This window comes from Pyrgilauda ruficollis, unplaced genomic scaffold (genome assembly GCF_017590135.1).
Source record: "Pyrgilauda ruficollis isolate IOZ18807 unplaced genomic scaffold, ASM1759013v1 scaffold164, whole genome shotgun sequence".
Lineage (NCBI taxonomy): Eukaryota > Metazoa > Chordata > Aves > Passeriformes > Passeridae > Pyrgilauda > Pyrgilauda ruficollis.
The window spans coordinates 916,943-934,147 of NW_024515209.1; the positions used below are offsets into that span (position 1 = coordinate 916,943).

General features: G+C 41.2%; 1 protein-coding gene across 1 annotated transcript in view; it reads left to right on the forward strand.

Moving 5' to 3' along the window:
- Positions 1-15,666, forward strand: part of SSBP2 (single stranded DNA binding protein 2) — a 102,899-nt gene extending 87,233 nt beyond the window's left edge. Inside the window, exons 15-16 of the mRNA XM_041463293.1 lie at positions 937-1,035; positions 3,333-15,666. Coding sequence (XP_041319227.1) covers positions 937-1,035; positions 3,333-3,362 — 129 coding nt within the window. The 3' untranslated portion in view covers positions 3,363-15,666. The remainder of the gene's footprint in view (positions 1-936; positions 1,036-3,332) is intronic.
- Positions 15,667-17,205: the final 1,539 nt, after the last annotated feature.

Sequence of the window (17,205 nt, forward strand, 5' to 3'; positions counted from 1 at the left end):
TCTGCTTGCAGGTCATGTATGTAATTAGTTTGGTATTTATATTTACATTGCAATATATTTTTCTGAATTAAAAACACAAAAGCCAAGGAAAGAACTGTGATAGATGTAAGGATGTCATTATGAGGTCCAGGGTTTCACTCTCCCTTTCCCTCAATGCTCTTTTTCCATTGTGAGTCTTCTGAGTAGGAGTTGTAGCAGTGATGGAAAGAGGATTGCCCGTGGTCCAGGCATGGCAGGGTACTGCAAAGCAGCTTTGTAAGAGCACCTGACTGATGGTAGTGTGTACAATAACCATGTGTGAGCTGTTGGTGCACAATAATTTCTGTAGCAATTACCTTGTTTCACCCATTCTGCTTCTGAAGTTGCAGAAGTCACTGTGCACTTCTGTAAGGAAAAGAGTAACAATTAATTTGTGGAAGGCTTTAGATTGTTACTGTTTCAGTGAATTGTGGCCATGATGAGCAGCCCTCAGGCACAGGCCTGTGCAAAGGTCTGTGCAGACCTGATCCATCCTGCCTTTAAGCACATCTTTTGTCTATCTTTAAGTACGTACCCATAACTCACGTATGTCAGGGCTCACAGATGTGGCTGCATTCAACCACACGATTTAATGTGGGGACAGAACTTCCTCATATCCCTGCAGCAGCCTTTTATAGCTTTTCTTGACTTCAGCAGAAGCAGGTGCTGGCTATAGCCTGAAAATGAGGCACAGGTAAATAATCCTTGCTTCAGGGAAGAGAACATTACTTAACAGACTAAAATTAGTGACTGAATCATGCAGAACCCTGCTGGGGCTGATTTCTCATCCTTGAGAGGCCCAGTGCACCTGAGTGCACCAAGTTCTGTGTGGAGCGTGCCCTGGGCTCACCTGGTGAGGCTGGAAATGAACTGAATCCTGCAGCACTGAATCTGTATTTTGCAATCTTTTTTCAACAGAACTCTCCCAGTAATATGAGCATGAGCAACCAGCCTGGCACTCCCAGGGATGACAGTGAGATGGGTGGAAACTTCCTAAACCCTTTTCAGAGTGAGAGTGTAAGTATTTCATTACCTGGCTTGTTGGATTGCAAAGGTGAACCTATATTTGTGGCCTTTTGTTTAGAAAAAGAAACTTTACAAGTTTTATAGCAGCACTGTGCCTTGCATGGTTTCTAGTAGTTTCTGAAAGTACAGTATTGATTTGAATAAAAAATGCTGTGCAAAAGAGAGCTGAAACTGGAGTAGGTGGGAGGCATAGATTTACTGCAGAAACTGTCTGGGCCATGAGGTCAATGAAAAAGCAGGATTTACACTGAAGTATGTGATAACAGCACCAGTAGATTCCATGTTGCAGTGTGCTGTTGCACCCATAAAAAGCAGAGGTTCCACTAGTGTTCATTCTGGGGAAAACTATGCTTATTTTTCGTTTAAATATGGAATGCTCAAAGCAGCAAAATGTGGTGTAAACATTTTACAGAGCAAGACTGTGGTATTGTCATACTCATATTCCTGGGGCTGGGTTTCTAAATCCACATCTGGGTCCCTAAATAGGAGTGTAACCTCATTACCTGTGCCACTGTGACCTGCTGCTCAGTAAACAGCTGCTGTTAGGTCTCAGCATAGTTGAGTTCCATGGAAAATTCCCTGGGAATCTGGTTTTGAGGGGTTTTGGGAGGTTTTCTTTTCCAGCTAGTGAAAAGGAAGAATTTCTGCCAGTTAGCTGTTGGTGGGCACACATTCAGGTTGTGTGGAGTGTTGCAGAAAACTGTCATACACAACCTAAAAAGAGCAATGTTTAATATCTGCCAAAATGGCAGTAAGCACAGAGGCTCCATGAAACGTGGTCCCTGTTCCTGGCAGCCCTTGGCTCCCAGTCTGGCACGCTCTGCTGTGCTGAGGGCAGCCAGGGTCACTGAAACAGGGCCGTGGGAACAAGAGGACATCAGTGGTGCTCTGGAGAAAATCAGTGTTCTCAGACACTCCCTGGGTTCTGGCTGTTTTTGTGCTGCCTGGAAGAGCCAGGGACTCAGATTTCTCAGGGTTTGTTGAGATGTGTGCCTGCAAGGCAGGAGTGGCACATGCCAGGGGTGTCCCTGTCTGCTGCCAGGGATTGCAGCCTCTGTAACATGGGTTGCTCTCTCATCCTGCTTTGCTTTCTGCTCCACGTTTTGCCACTTGGCTGCTCAGAATAGGTGCTATCATGGAGTCCCTTCTCAGGGAGATTTGTTGTTCAGTTCACCAGGAGTTTGGTTAGGGTAAGTAGGAATCCAGGGCTTAAAAACAAGTTGAAAATCCTAAACAACTTGAGACTATTCCTTTCCTCAGGTGATTCCCCAGATACCTTGGCTCAGGTACAGGAATTTACTTGAGCAGGTGCTTTGCTTTAAGCCTCAGAGCTGGTAGTCAGACCTGTGTAATTTACATGACAGGGAAGACCCATGTAAAATACTCTTTCTATATCCTTGGGCACTTGGAAATGGCCAGCTTGGAACTCAAGACTTGGCAGGACATGTGGGGCTCATATGGCTTTGCACAGGCAAATTTATCTTTCCTTTTTCTTCTGTCATTTTTCAAAATGCTGATCTTCTTGCATTTTAACATTTTCCTCTACTTAGAGGATGTTAGACCAAATTAAGTGTTTTTGCAGTCCACAGTTTTCAATTCAAAAGCACATTAGGTGTATAGTTGTGCATTTCTCCTAGGCACTGTGGTGTCCCATTGATTACTTTAATGAAGCACTGCTAACCTGAGGGTAGTTTGGGTAAAGGCTGCAGTTCAGTTTGTGTCACTGCAATCGTGTGATGTGGTGGTTGCATTTTTGGGTCACATAAAGGAGAATGACCACTGGTCCCTGATTCAGCTTGCCCCCTAAAATTGCTAACAGAAAACAACTCAGACCAAAAGTCTAACTGAATCACAGTTATACATATCTTTGTTCCTTTTTTCCCCTAAAGTAATCAAAACCTCCCCAAAATCTTGTGTGGTTCAGCTAGCCATGAATGCAGCCAGTCCTCTTCAGACTAGGCAGCTGCCCAGGTGAATTCCCCAGTAACCAGCAGTGGGCAGGAAGGGGTGTGGGAAGCCTCAGTGAGGTGTTGGTTCATCACAGCACCCAGGTAACACCAGAACAGCTCTCAGGGGCATTGCCTTTGTCAGCAGTGGCGGTCCTGTGGCATGAGAGAAGCACAGCAGAAATTCAGGGGACACAAACTGAACTGCAGCCCCAAGAGAGGCTGCAGCACAAACTCAGGAGGCAGCTCAAGGTGCTCTGACCCCGTTGCCACAGCCCAGGTGTGGCTACCTGTGGGTGGGGGGAATAAATGTCTGTTAAAATGTGGATTCCTCTTTTCCAGTACTCCCCTAGCATGACAATGAGTGTGTGACCCGTTCTCAAGTGTCGCCATGAAGACCACAGTGAGTTGGCCCTCTCCAGAGAGCTACTGCAGAAGAAAATCATTCGTCCCAGTGTACAGTTTAACTAAAGGATCTCAGACACAATCAGACCCACCTGATTTTTTTTTTTTTCTCCTACCATCTCCCCTGTTTTGTCAAGAAAGTGGGTCCCAAACATGCTTGAGACAACTGTAAGGAGTGGCATGAGAGAAGTGCCCGAGGTGGAGCTGCCAGCGCCTGTCTGTGTGTGTACATGTGTGGGTCAGCATGGGGTGTGTGTGTGTGACACCAAACACACACACACACAGACCCCAGGACACTGTAAAATAGGATCATGTGACATCTTACGTAGAAATCAGAAGTAGGGACTTTTATTCCATTTCTTTTTTTTTTTTTTTTTCTTTTTCACGTTTACATTTTAATTATTAAAATTTGCTTTCCCTCTCCCATCCTGAACTGTTTTATGTTGCATATATCACTGCTTTATAAGTTATTTTTTAAGTTGAACTCAAAGGATAAATTCTTTTGATTTTGTTAGTGTCTGCCATTATGGATAGGAATAAAATTGCTTATACGAGCTTTCATTACCTTGTGTTTGATACCAGCTACCCTGTGAATCACAAATTGTACTGTCTCAAGAAATAGAAGAAAGCTCATCTTAAGTTTTTGGAGAAATTTAATAACTTCCACCTAGTTTGGGGATTTTTTTTGATACTTTGCCTTTAAGAGAAAAAAAAAAGCACTGAAGGTTATTTTTCTTCTTTAATTGAAGCCTAATATCTGCAATATCTATTTTAAATGGAAGCCTGAATTTGATACAAGCTTCTCAGTTTATATAGAGTACTATAAGGTTACTGTAAGTGAGCTCCAATTGCTATAGAATCTAGCAATAAAGTGTCAGGGCTTCTCCTGCCCTTGGAATTGAGTTTTCTATTTAGCATGGTCTTCTGTAGGGGTGGTAGTTAGTGGAAATACAGTAGAGTCCTTATCACCAAAACATTTTCCAACAACTTAAAATTATGTTTCCCATTTTCAGTGATTCTCAAACATATATGGGCAATCTGTGTTCCTAATTATAAACAGTATTTTCCAAGCCCATTTAGAAAATCAGGTCACCCTGCTGTTTGGGTGTGTGTTTTCTGCCATATCAGCCAGAATTAATTCTCACAAAACTTTCCAGTCAGTAGCCTTTTTTTTTTTTTTTTTTTTTTTGAGCCAAAATGCCATAGTAAACTTTTTATGACTACTAGCCTTGTTGTGAGGGTGTTACCTTTTGCCATGAACAAAAGAGGAACAAAGGTCTGGGCCCTTTTATGAGGAGGACATAGAGTTAGGTATAAAAGCTGGGGCCAGAATGCAGAAAAAGGCCTAAAGGAAGCACTTCTGGAAGCATTCCCATTTCTCTTCAGGCAGAGCTCTGAAACCAAGATTATGGTACATTTACTTAGTTCCTGATGATTTTCAGCTCCCCCAGGAAAAGAAAGGTTTTCAGTGTGCAGTGATACAAAGGCTGACGATCAGCAATGCAGGCACAAAGTGGCTCAGCAGAAATTCATGCCACACACAAACAGCAAATTCCTCTCCTTGGACTTTAATCCAGAAAAGCCTTTCAGAGGAGGAGCAGCTCTGGGTTGTGGTATATCCATGTGCAAGGGGATTGATTCTCTTTCATGAGTTTGTGGTAAAGGAATATCACCCATATGTGATGGGCTTGTGATGGTAGCTGGATGTGTAAGGAATACTACAATCTCCTAACTACTTTTTATTTCCATAGATTATACGTGTATGATATATGGAAATAAAAAGATTTAACATCTTACTCTACTGTTAGGGTATTCAAAGATTAAAGTCTCAGAGGATTAAAATTATGTTGAAGTATCAAAGATTTTGGTAGCATTACTTTTCAGTAAGAACTACTTGATTAGATGAAAACATGGCCTAGATAGTCATTGTATGGTTTTGTAGACTGTATTCTTATTGATTATGAAGGTCACATTCATTTACTTCTCTTTGGAAAACACTTCGTTGGTGTCTCCAAAGATTCTGGAATACCCTGCTATTGGCTTGAGTCACAAACACAAAATCAGGTGTAATTTCTTCAGACCCTTTGCTGTTGTCACTAACACCACTGGTGTGTCCCCATTACACCCAGAGTCCAGGTGTCCTTGCATTATCTGTGGTACCTTCCAGGGACCCAAGGACTCTTTCTGGCCCAGTTTCAGTCAGATGGTGTCACTGCTGGTGGACTGAGGCAGATGGGAACAGTGCTTCGAGTGCCAAAGCCCATTCCCAGGTCAGTGAGCTGTGGGCACCTTGTAAGGATGGAAGTCTGACCTTTAAACCTGTGCACGGGACTGCTGACAAAGATTGGATATCAATATTAAAACAGGTTATCCTCACTTTTATACAGGAGCAAATGTCCTTTCAGCACATAGTTGATTCACTGTGTCCTGCATTTCGCACACCCACGCAGCCCCACAGGCAGCAGCTGCTGTCACTGAGGCTTTACCCAGGCTCCTGGAGAGGCCAGGTGCTGCAGCTGAACCATTAGAAAACAATCTATCTTATGTACTAATTACTCAAAATCTAAAATACACCTTTGGATTATCTTTTCCTTAATATGCACAGGGCTTTTTGCTTGTTCATTTTTCTTTCCTTTGCTTACAAATCCTTGTAGGATTTTCATGGTATCTGGAGTATCAATGTGAGAAGAAAGACTATCCCCAAGCACTCAGTTTCTACTCCCACTTATATTTTTTATGCTCCGGATACCAGGAGCAATGTAACTGCTGTTTGGTTCTGTCCTTATGCAACAGCACTGTTGATAATGTCAGAACTTGTCCAGCTCTGGTAGGATTTTTAATTTAAGTGGTGCATTGTAGATCTTCTCACACTGGGTTTTTAGATAGATCTTGCTCTTTAGTATAGAAATACACAGAAGGTGATTCTGTAAATGGGTGTTTCAGGCAAAGTTGAAGTAAGGCTTTTTAAAAACAGAACTGATTAAATCTTAGAGTAGCAGAAATGGAGAGTAAGGGATCTGTTATGCTGTGAGAACTCTTGCAAATATTCCAGCTTTGTAGAAAATCAGTGAAACTGGATTCACTTGTGAACTTCACAGTGAAACCAGGGTCTTTCCTGCTGCTTAAAACTATGGAAAGGAGTGCTCAGATCCAGATGTATCTCCGTGTCACCCAGATCTTATTGCCATGTCTAAGACTGTAGTAGTTTGAGGCAAGGAGGAAGCTGTCTGAATCACAGGTAAAGCATGTGGCCTGGTGTGCATTAACAAAATACCTGGATATTTGTATGTAGGGATTACATTATTTTCTTAACTACCTGACAATGAGGAAAACCTGCAGTTTGGAACTTGCACTTCCAGCCTCCAGAAATTCCATGTTTTTATTTGGAAGCCCTCTGGTTGCAGCCAACATGTCCTGGCCAGCCAACATGTCACATGTTCAGAGACACTAACAACTTTCAGGCTTTCAGCCTGTTCCCCATAGTGTAGGACTAAATGTTCCATGTCCCAGGACATCCAGCTGTTCCCTTCCCTTTCAGTAGGAATACCCACAGACAAATATGTAGGCTAATAATTTATTTTAAATAATTACACTTGGAAAGAAGTGAATAGAAGCTTGCTCCTTTAAGAATGCATCGAAGGACAGCTTCTTGAGCTGCCTAAAACCAATTGAATTTTCCTCTGTTCTGTGGCAATACTGCATGTGCCAATGATTTGAAATTAGATTTAATGAAGGACCAGCTGTTACAATATTTAGTTTTGATCACTTTATTCAAAATGACTTTTCAGCTGATACACGTTACACAGGGTCCTATTTCTGTATCAGTTAATTATTAAGTGTTTTCCCCTGTTCCTGGTTGATCCACGGTTGTTGTTGTCGTGGCTAAGTATGGACTGGATTCTTCACTATTTGACTCTACACATTTGCATTTCAAGAATGTAAATATACCTTAATGATGTAAAGTACAGGTAAATTTATTTTTCTTCACCATAAGTGGTGATATAACTGTGGGTGCTGTCACAGACACACTTGGGTTTGCTCAGGCCTTAAGGATGGGAATCCTGACAAATCACATCTTTCAAATAAACCCCTGTAAATTACTTCAACACTCTTATCTTACATTGAGGATCCAATTCATGACTTAGTGATTCAAAACAACTTTAGAAATTCAGAAAGAAATTAGGTTTAAATTTTGCTGTATGCAGCTCTCTACTTTTCAGATATTGGCACAGTTCTGTAAACTGCTGCTTGTGCCAGTTCTGCTGAAACTTTGATGAAACCATTCACATAAGGTCATTTTTTGGGTAGGATGGTAGGATTTCACCCTGATCTGGGTCAAAAATATAACTTACCTGTGGTGTAACATTATTTGGCAGATGTAGAAACTGAGTACATAGAGAAAAATACAGAGGGTCTGTTGAAATTACCAAAACGATGTTTCAACCTGAAAAATGAGAAGAGAGAGTTTAAAATACTGCTTTGAGTGCACTCCTGTATAGTGTCTACATACTGGAAACAAATTGCAGTACCAAATCTAGAAAAGAAAAAGGATCACCTACTCAGCACATGAAAATTCTTATCCTGCTAACAGCTTCACCTTGATTTCAAATTGTGCCTGCACATAGTTAATTTTAAACAGATCTAAGAACAGGTAGTATCCTTCAGGAAATTAAAAAAGTAGAACTGTAATAATTTAAATCCATGCTTGAACATGGACAGTCTAGAGCTCAAATTAAGTATTTCCTAAGCAGACATTATTTTACAGATTTTACCAGTGCAGGTCCATGTTTATGTATCAATAGTGAATGCAGAGCAGATTTGGCTTTCTTCTGTTTCTTACTTTATTAGAGCTTTGTTCACTAGTACATGAACTATTTCTGTGAATTTGTTCTTTCATCTTGTTTTCAGTTGTGCAGCCATAGTTTCCCTCAACACAGCCAACAGCTTTGCAGTTTTAGTCCAAACTTCTGTTTGGTTGCTGTTCTTCATTTAAGCTTAAAATGTGTAAGAAATTCTCTCATGTAATAGGAAAACTTGCCATAAAAATGTATAAAGGTTTTCTTGGGTACATGTTTTCAAATTTAATAAATGCAGTTTTCAGTTATAATTTGAAATGGTCACTTTCTAGCCACTATTTCCAGTTTTGTGTGCAAAAGAAATGGATAGACAAAAAGAAAATCACCCTTTTTTTCTTTATTTTACTTCAGCATTGTAAATATTTGCTGAAAGACATGGTTTTGGGGAAATCAGATAAAACAGAGATTTGCTGCCTAGTTGCTATAAATATTACATCTGGACTTCATGCTGAAAGCTCCTTCCACATCCCCAAAAGTGTACTGCTTGACATCTGCATTGCATGACCTTGTACAAAGCCTAATTCACAAACAGTGGTTTAATTTGCCTGGTCAGTGTTTTCAGTGTGTCTCGTGGAGGATTCAGGGTTCTGTGGTCTCAGAAGAGTGACCGAGTGGTGGAGCAGGCTTGTTCCCAGGGTCAGGTGGCTCAGGAGTGGGCAAATATCCACCAGAAACAAGGTGTTCGTTCCTACCTCGCTGTTCTCTTGAGAACTTGCACAACTCTCTTGCCGTTAGGTTCTGGGGATCCCTTCAAGATTTTACAATGCTGACAAGAGGCTGGATTTAGCTAAGAGAAAATTCTGGCAATTTAGCATCAGTTTTCATAGGGAAACAGCAAAAAACATGGGGATTTTGAAAGGTGATGTGTTCTCAATAGCCTGGGTGAGCTAGGAAATTGTACAGTGTAGGAGTTCGGGCTATTACAGAGATACTGAAATCATCAGTAATTGCTTTTGATGGGAAAAAGTATTGTTGTGGAACAACTGCTCTGATCCCTGAGGAGTCACATTGTCAACTGGATGAACTGGATATTTTAGGCTTCACTTCTGTTGTTTTAATCTTCATGTTTTACCCTCTCTCACTTGGACTTCCCCAGTAAATGTACTGTGCCAGATCTTTGCACAAAAATTAGAGCATTTTGCCCAACAAGCATGCAGGAAGTTGTTCATACTTGTAACTAGAGCCCTGCTGTTGAGAGTTTATTTCATTATAATAGAAAGGAATTGAGTGTAACACCAGATAAGGAATGGCAGTGCAGCATCCTGAGAGCTGTCACTGCTCAAGTTCAGGACAGCTAGCATCCCACCTACTCGCAAATTAGACAAGATGGTTCCTAACAATGATAGAAAATAGCTTGAAAGAAAAGCTAGTTTTTGTCTTGCAGATTGGATGAAAATAAAATCACAAATAAAGGATATATTTAATTGAGGTAAAAATTAATTAAAGCTCTCTGTAACAGAGGCACTGAGCACATCCAGTGGTTTAGTGGGAAAGCAAAGTGGTGTTACTAAATTGTTGTCAATAAACGTAACATCCAAAAGCAGGTATAAGCTATTTTCAAATTCATTTTTAAAGTATTTTTTATTTTTTCTGATTATGTTGTAGTTTTGATTTGATTTGCATTTACATTAATGGATAAGGAAGAGAACACAACTTCCCAAAGTAGGGCTGGAATGAATTAGGGCTAGAATTAGAGACACGGAAGAGTGGTGTGAGTAAAGCTGGAGTTTTCTGTCAGTTATAAATCAAGTGAATTTTTATATTACTAATTTTCCTGGACAAAAAGCATCCACACAATAAACTTTGGCTCTGTCATGGCTGTTTGAGAAGTGTGAATCCAGTTGCTGTGTGTGCTTGGACACTAGTTTTGAGGTTTTGGTTTTTTTTTTCTTTTGCAAGTATCCTCTTGGAGTGCATCTACTTTGTGCATGTTTGGCTAAAGCCACAAAAACAAACCACTTTTGTTTTTATGGATTGCTGTACACGCATCTGGTTCTGGTGGAAAGAGGAGGAAGTTTTGTTAGCTGGTGGGTTAGCATATTTATGTGAATTACAGCATTGGTAAACTACTGTCAACTTTGTTCACATTGCACAAGATACTCTGTGTTGTCTATTGCTGGTGTTATAACCTCAGTGATCCATGCATATCCTGTAAATTCCTGTAGGTTCTGTGTAAGAAATCTTGCCACCACTGCTTGCTACTGTAAATTCTTGTTTTGAAGCAAGAGGTGGCATTTGACTGTACAGCCATGTGTATTATATACTGCAACAGTCCTTGTTCTGTCCTCTGAACTCGCTGTCCACATAGAGTTGAAGCTCTGTTAAGCACGCTTAGTGGTTTCAGAATTTATTTCAAGCAGCAGATCTATAAGCCATTTACAGAAATATTAAATATAATGTACAAGAATTCAACCCAGTTCATATCCTTTTCTGAGAGCTTGGGGTTGGATTGGAGCAAGCAGCTGCAGGTTTTGTGGCATCCCAGGTGCCTGTGCCTGCACACCTGAGAGGTGTCACAGCTGTGCAGTGTCCCCTGGCAAAGGGGTGCCCCAGGCACAGCACCTGGGCAGGCTGCTGCCCCACAAAGATGTGTGAGCTGGTGTGTTTTTTATTCCCCACAAACTGCAGCAGTGCCAAGACAGAAATCCATCTCTAGAGGCATATGAGGGGCACAGCACTGCCTCTGCATTGTGTCCTCATCCCCACCCACTGCAGGCTTTACCTGAGGTGGTGTTTTAAGGAGATTTGAACTCTCTGTCTGGTTACCAAGAGAGGAAAATAACCTGAATTCTGGGACTCTGCATTCTTTTTTTACAGTATTTTATGATATACAACAAAGACCTGAAAATGTCTGTGTGTTCTTTGCTGGTTTCTGAGATCAGAATTTCAAGACCTGTCTAGTCTGAAAGGCAATGATGGGAGAAGTGAAGAAGCGTGGAAAGTTGAAGGGGATTCTTACTTGGATTACTTTAAATTCTGTGTTTCTATTGATAGTTTAATTAAATGAGTAGGCTAATCTTTAGAATCAAGGCAGTCTTAATGACTTTGCACCTTCACCCTTTCATGTAAGACTTTGAGAACTTGCAATAAGTGTTCCTCATGCTTACAGTCCAATTTGTAGATAAATTCCCTGTATTTCTAAGATCAAAAATATTTCTACAGTTACTTCAGCCCTTTACAGAAAACAACAGGGCAATCCATGTCCCATAATCCCAAGTATTTGTAGGTGTATTTTAGACAAAGAATGACTTTCAACATCATAAATGAAACTAATGTTCAATATTCCAGTCTCTGGAAGTAAAGGAAACCTCAGTAATTTTGCAAACCAGCAAGAATGAAACTTGTCTATATAAATACTAATGTAGAAAGTGCATGCAAAACTTGATACTGCCTCTGACCTTAATCGTTACTATTGATACTATTGGGGATCTCACAAATGTGTGTTTCAGAACGCTGTATTTCTCCTCAGTGTGTGCTTCATCCTCATTACCGACAGCTCCTGCCAAGAGCCAGCCCATGCCGTAGCCAAGGCGTGGGGATGCACAACTCCCACAGCACCATGGATACGTGGACATGAGTGCGTGTTGTGTTAGGATGAGTAACCACTCCGGCTGCAAACCCCTCCAGACCTTGTGTGTAACTCCAGGGCAGCCTCTGGGGTGTCTGGGAGGGCTGCAGTCCCTGTGCACCAGAGCTGCCTGGCAGCACTCCCATCCCAGGTGGCTCCGGGCCTTGCTCTGGGGGATCGTCATGAACTGAAGCCTCACTGTGTAATGTGTGATGAGCTCCTTGCCAGACTGTGAGCTGCAAAGGCACGGGTGCTGTGGGTCACTGACCCAGAGCGTGTCTGGCTGGGAGCCTCAGACAGGGCTGTGACAGACTGGATTGTCATGGTGATACTGTGCCACCACATCAGACTTGTTTCCGCTCCATGCTGTGGCCTGATTCATCCTGCCCTAATTTCAGCTGGCTAAAAATTACCAGCTGGGTCTTACGTGTAAGTCAGAGGAGGGACAGGAGTGGAGATGCCTCTGGGAGATTGCATTATGGCATCATTTGCCCTCACCACTGATGAACAGCTGGAATTAGGTGGGATGAATCCAAGTGTGTACAACTGGCTTCTCACACCTCTACACAAACAAGTATTTTTTTGAGCTTGGAATGGGCAAGAATAATGCAGCTCCTTTGAACCTGAATCCAAGTGTCTTACAGATGACTTTTCTGAATTCAATCTCAAGCATGATATTTCTGCCCTGTAGTGCCATTTTCTGTATTTTTAGTCTGATTTTAATGAACAGCTGTAGCTTGAACTTGCAAATTGTTGGAACATTTCTAGAGTGATGATCCCTGCCTAGGAAACCTCACCTTTACTTGTTAGAGTGGGCTTCCTTGTTAGAGTGGGCTTCCTTGTTACCTGCACTGATTTTCTTTGGAAGCAACACAGGGAAAAACCATTGCATAGATCAATCTACACCAGCAATAGCATATGCTGCTTTTAAATTCAGCTATGAGCTTGTAACTAAGGTATTACTGCTCATACTTTCCAGTTGTGGCTAAAGATTCCTTTCCTGACAGCTTTAAGGAATAAATCTAGGAGGTTCTGGTTGAGGATTGTGAGAATACATGTAGTAATGGCAGTTTATGATAAGTTTTTTTTGGGGAAACGTGCGATAAATGTGTTGGGATTCGGTGTGCTGGTTTGGAGATGAGGGAATATCCCATGTCATCTAGAGCAGATCTGCAGGCAGCGTTACTGTGGGTTAGCAGAGCCTGCTTCCAGCAGGTTCCTGCTCTCGTTCCCCTGGATACCTTCCCTGTTACCTGCGGTACGAAATCCTGGCAGCAGTTGTGCTAGTTGTTGTGGCGAGCTGAGGAACAGCCCAAGGTCAAAACTCCAGTGCTGTAGCTGCACCTTTCACCTTCATCGAGCGTCCACGTTCTCAGAGCTGGGCTGGGACAGCAGTCGCCTCCACAGCTGCCCTGTAATTTCATCACACAAAAGTGGGTGTCACTTTTTGAGTTCAACAGGAGCAGTATTGATCCATTCACTTTATTTCCTAAGTTGTGAGTCATTTGCTGTTGGAAATGATACAGGTCTTGTGTAGCTGTGAGTAGAAAAATTGAGATTTGTTTCTTAAGATGAGCTGGTACAATTCCTGCTCTGCTGTTCAATGTTTTTGAGTGCTGAAGGTAACCAAAATGCTACTTTCATGGATTATCTCAGCCTCAGCTCTGCATGAAAATGGGTATGAAATTCCAGTTGCTGTTCCTGGTTTCTCTGTGAATTCTGAGCCAAAGGTAAAGCAGTGGGAAAGATTGTTGTGGCAGCCACTCACTGACACGTTTTCAGATGCATAAAGCCATTTTGTCTGTCATCTGACGGTGTTCCAGTTTTCTCACTGGGTCACCGTGTTGTTGTCAGTCAGTGGAGGAAAGGTGGATGAGCTCACCACCTGGGAAGAGTAGAAATGTAGCAAGTAGTCAGCTATGTTCTCCAACAGTCCTTTATTTTTAGAGCTTCACTTTCAATTAACATTTGTACCTTCAGTTATTATTGTACCATTCACTATCTTGAGGTGGTATGAGCAGAAATTTATGAATATATATAATTTACCAGAAATATAGGCTTGTATTGTGCCTTTGTAATTCTCTTCAGCTTCAGTATGTATACGCTATGAGCAGACAAACTTCCTCCCTCTTTTGGGGTGTTCTTTACTGCAACAGTAGCTGATGGCTTCATCAATATTGGCTCTTTTAGTCTTCTGGGGCTAACATTTCTGTTTTTCTGAGTGAAAATGCCATAATGCCCTCAGCAGACATAAGCACAATGACATAACACTGCAGTGCATGCTGTCTCTTAGCTTCTCTCTACACGTGCTTGCATGTTGGAAGATCTGAAGAGCTGTTGTATAAATTGCTACATTATTTACCCAATACAGGTGGTCTTCCGCATCCTTTTTTTGCTCAAAACTCCCATTAACTCAGAAGTTAGTGATGGCTCAAAGGGGGGTTTTGGAAGCACAAAGGATGCAGGAAGCAACTCTTCAGTAGTTTACAGGCTGCTATAAATGTCTTTTCAGCAACGAAATGTAGCATTTTAGCAGTAATTTCCTAGTGAAAACACTGAGCGTGCTTATCACTTAAGATTTTAAAGAAAAAAGTGTCAGACTGTGTAATTGTATCTCATATAATTTTGACACTTAACCAGTTTTATCTACATGTTCATGCTATACCAACCAACACAGACCTGAAAGGTGACAGCCATGTTTTTGTTACACAAGAAGTCACAGTTTTCCAGAGGTTCTGTTTTGAATTTTTGCTTCTTTACCACATTTTCACTGCAGAGGTATTTTTCTATATAGTTACCTGAGGCTTCCTTTCACCAACCAAAAGAGTCTGTAGCCCTCTGCACTGTGAAAGGCAAAGCCCTGTGGAGAGACATGGGCTTTGCACTTGCCCAGCAAATTAGCAGAAATTTCACCCAAGCCATAAAAGCCTCTTATGTTAATCTCTGTTTATGTAATTAAAGCAATTAGGGATAGGAGCTTCAGGAATAATGAGGTCTCTCTATCCTCCATTTACTCTCTCTGTGCTTCATAGGGATTTGAGGGTTCTTTTTTCAAGGCTCAGCTGTGTCTCTTCAAACCAGTGCAGCCTAAGCATCGTGTGAGATGCAGTTTATGGAGATAGCATTGGAGCGTGAAAGATTTACTTCTGGTAGCAAGGAAAAACTCGTGTCCCTGTGGACATGGACACTTGCAAACAAGTCTGATACCGAGAATTCAAACAAATGCTTTCAAGATGGTACCAGTACATCAGACTCTGTTCTACAGTGGGGTTTTTAGCTTTTGTCATTTGTATTTTATTTTGTGAAAAAAGGAGTTGGGGGGATCTCAGATCACATGGGGAATATTAGAAGTATATCACTCAACAATCATTTTATAAAGTCTAACTTCAAAATGCACTATGATTTATTACAAAAGTATATTTTCTTCTGTTTTTCGACATGGTGGTTCCATTTTGTGATAAGTTAAACTCAGCAGTTAATTTGTTGCACTGCCTGGCTGCATGAATTCATCCAGTGTACATACGTACCTGTGCAGCATTACTTTTGGGGTTTGTATTTGAATTTGCAGTATTGATTATTATTTTTGTATTTTACTTTGCCTCTGTTATTGGAATTGTAGTAAACATAATTTATACATATGATTTTACAACTGTTTTGCAACTGAAAAGTCTCCTTTAAATTGTAAAGTTTTATTGATGGATACTCATTAAAATGGTATAAGAATTATATTAACAATTGTTTTGTGTTTTGATGCTCTCTGTATATAAATATATGTCTATTTATCTGTTTAATGGTGCTTGTGTCTTGCAATTTTGGATACATTTTAGAATAAAGTTTCATTTTACAAGAAGTAGTTGTATTTTCACAAGCTGTGTCCCAGAAAAACCCTGCAACCAAACACCTTTTTTCCATAAATAACCAGGGTTATGAAAGAAGCATACAAAAAAACATTAATAACTTCCAGCAGTAATACATTTGTTTCTGGAACACAGGAGTATTCTGCCTACAGAAATGCACAGCTCTATACTGCAGCTGATTTACTGCAGTAGCTGACATCTGTATCTAAAACATTCCCAAAACTATGCATTTTGGAACACTTCTTTCTAGCTCTAATGGCTTTACTTTGCAGATTTATTCACATCTAAGACTGAGCTTGTCATTTATTAGTTATTAATAGATTAAGATGCACAAAAGGTGCTTCCACAAAGGCTGCCTTAGGTCCAGTACCTCAGTGGTGCCACAGGTGCTGCTGTGGCTGTGTCACAGAAAGTACTTCTCAAGTGGGAAACCACTATTAGTGACCTACACTAATAATTAACCAACACCAAACCCACACACTCTTTAGTACATTAGCCAGGAAATCTCAAAATTAGTAAAATCTCAAATTAACAAAGCAAAACCACTACACAAAATTAATGTTTCTACCCAGTTTCAAACGGAAACCACCACACTGGTGCCAGCAGCTTAATTTCTCTTTTTCAGCAGTGAAAGGAGAACAGTACTGACTTGGCAGATATTACCTGAGCACCAAAGCTGTAAAACACTGTTTTAGCCCAATGGAGACTGTAACAAACTACAGGAGTCATTTTCAGTGGTTCCTTTGCAGTCCATTATGCTCCTTTAGCTTCTATCTCCTGTAGCTGGAGGGCAGAGTAAATGCAGCTTGTGAAAAAAGGTGATCATTTGGGAAAGCTCATTTTAGAGTGTGAGTTCCCTGGCTGCACTGCCCAGGTGTGTCTGCCATGGGCAGTGCTGATTTGTATCCCTGTTCCCCAAAGGACACCCCCTGAATGAATCCTTCCCTGAGGGCCAAGAGCTACGGGCACAACAGAGGTGTGATTTTGAAACAGCAGCTTTCCCTTGCTCTTTCCCCTCACCCCAACACTGCAGGCTTTTCGCCTGAGCAGATTTCGATTTTACTTTCCCCCCCTGTGATTCCAGCTTTGTAGCTCCTCATCTCACAACAAACAAGAGATCTATACCAGGCACCTGATCACTGGGACTGTGTACAACAGAACAACAAACAGCATTATCTTAGAGAATGCCCGAGCGTGACCAGGTAAACCTGGAAACAAATTTACACATTACTGGCCTAGGCAGGCAAAATATAAGGTAAGGGTTTTTTTTTTTTTTTTAATAGGAAAATGTTGAGTTCTCTTTACAGACCATTTCTTCTAGCGTCTAGGATCCACAGTGTGAGAAACTGGTAATCTGAGGTTTTGTCATCTGGATTGAGCAGCTGAGGAAGGGGAAAACACTGGGTGCAAACCTTTTATAGACTCTCTTCAGACAGCAAGGCCAAGGTGTGTCACTGCTGTGACAATCTGGTTTTTCCCTTCACAGAAGCCAGAGAAGGAGGGTATATATATATATATATATATATATA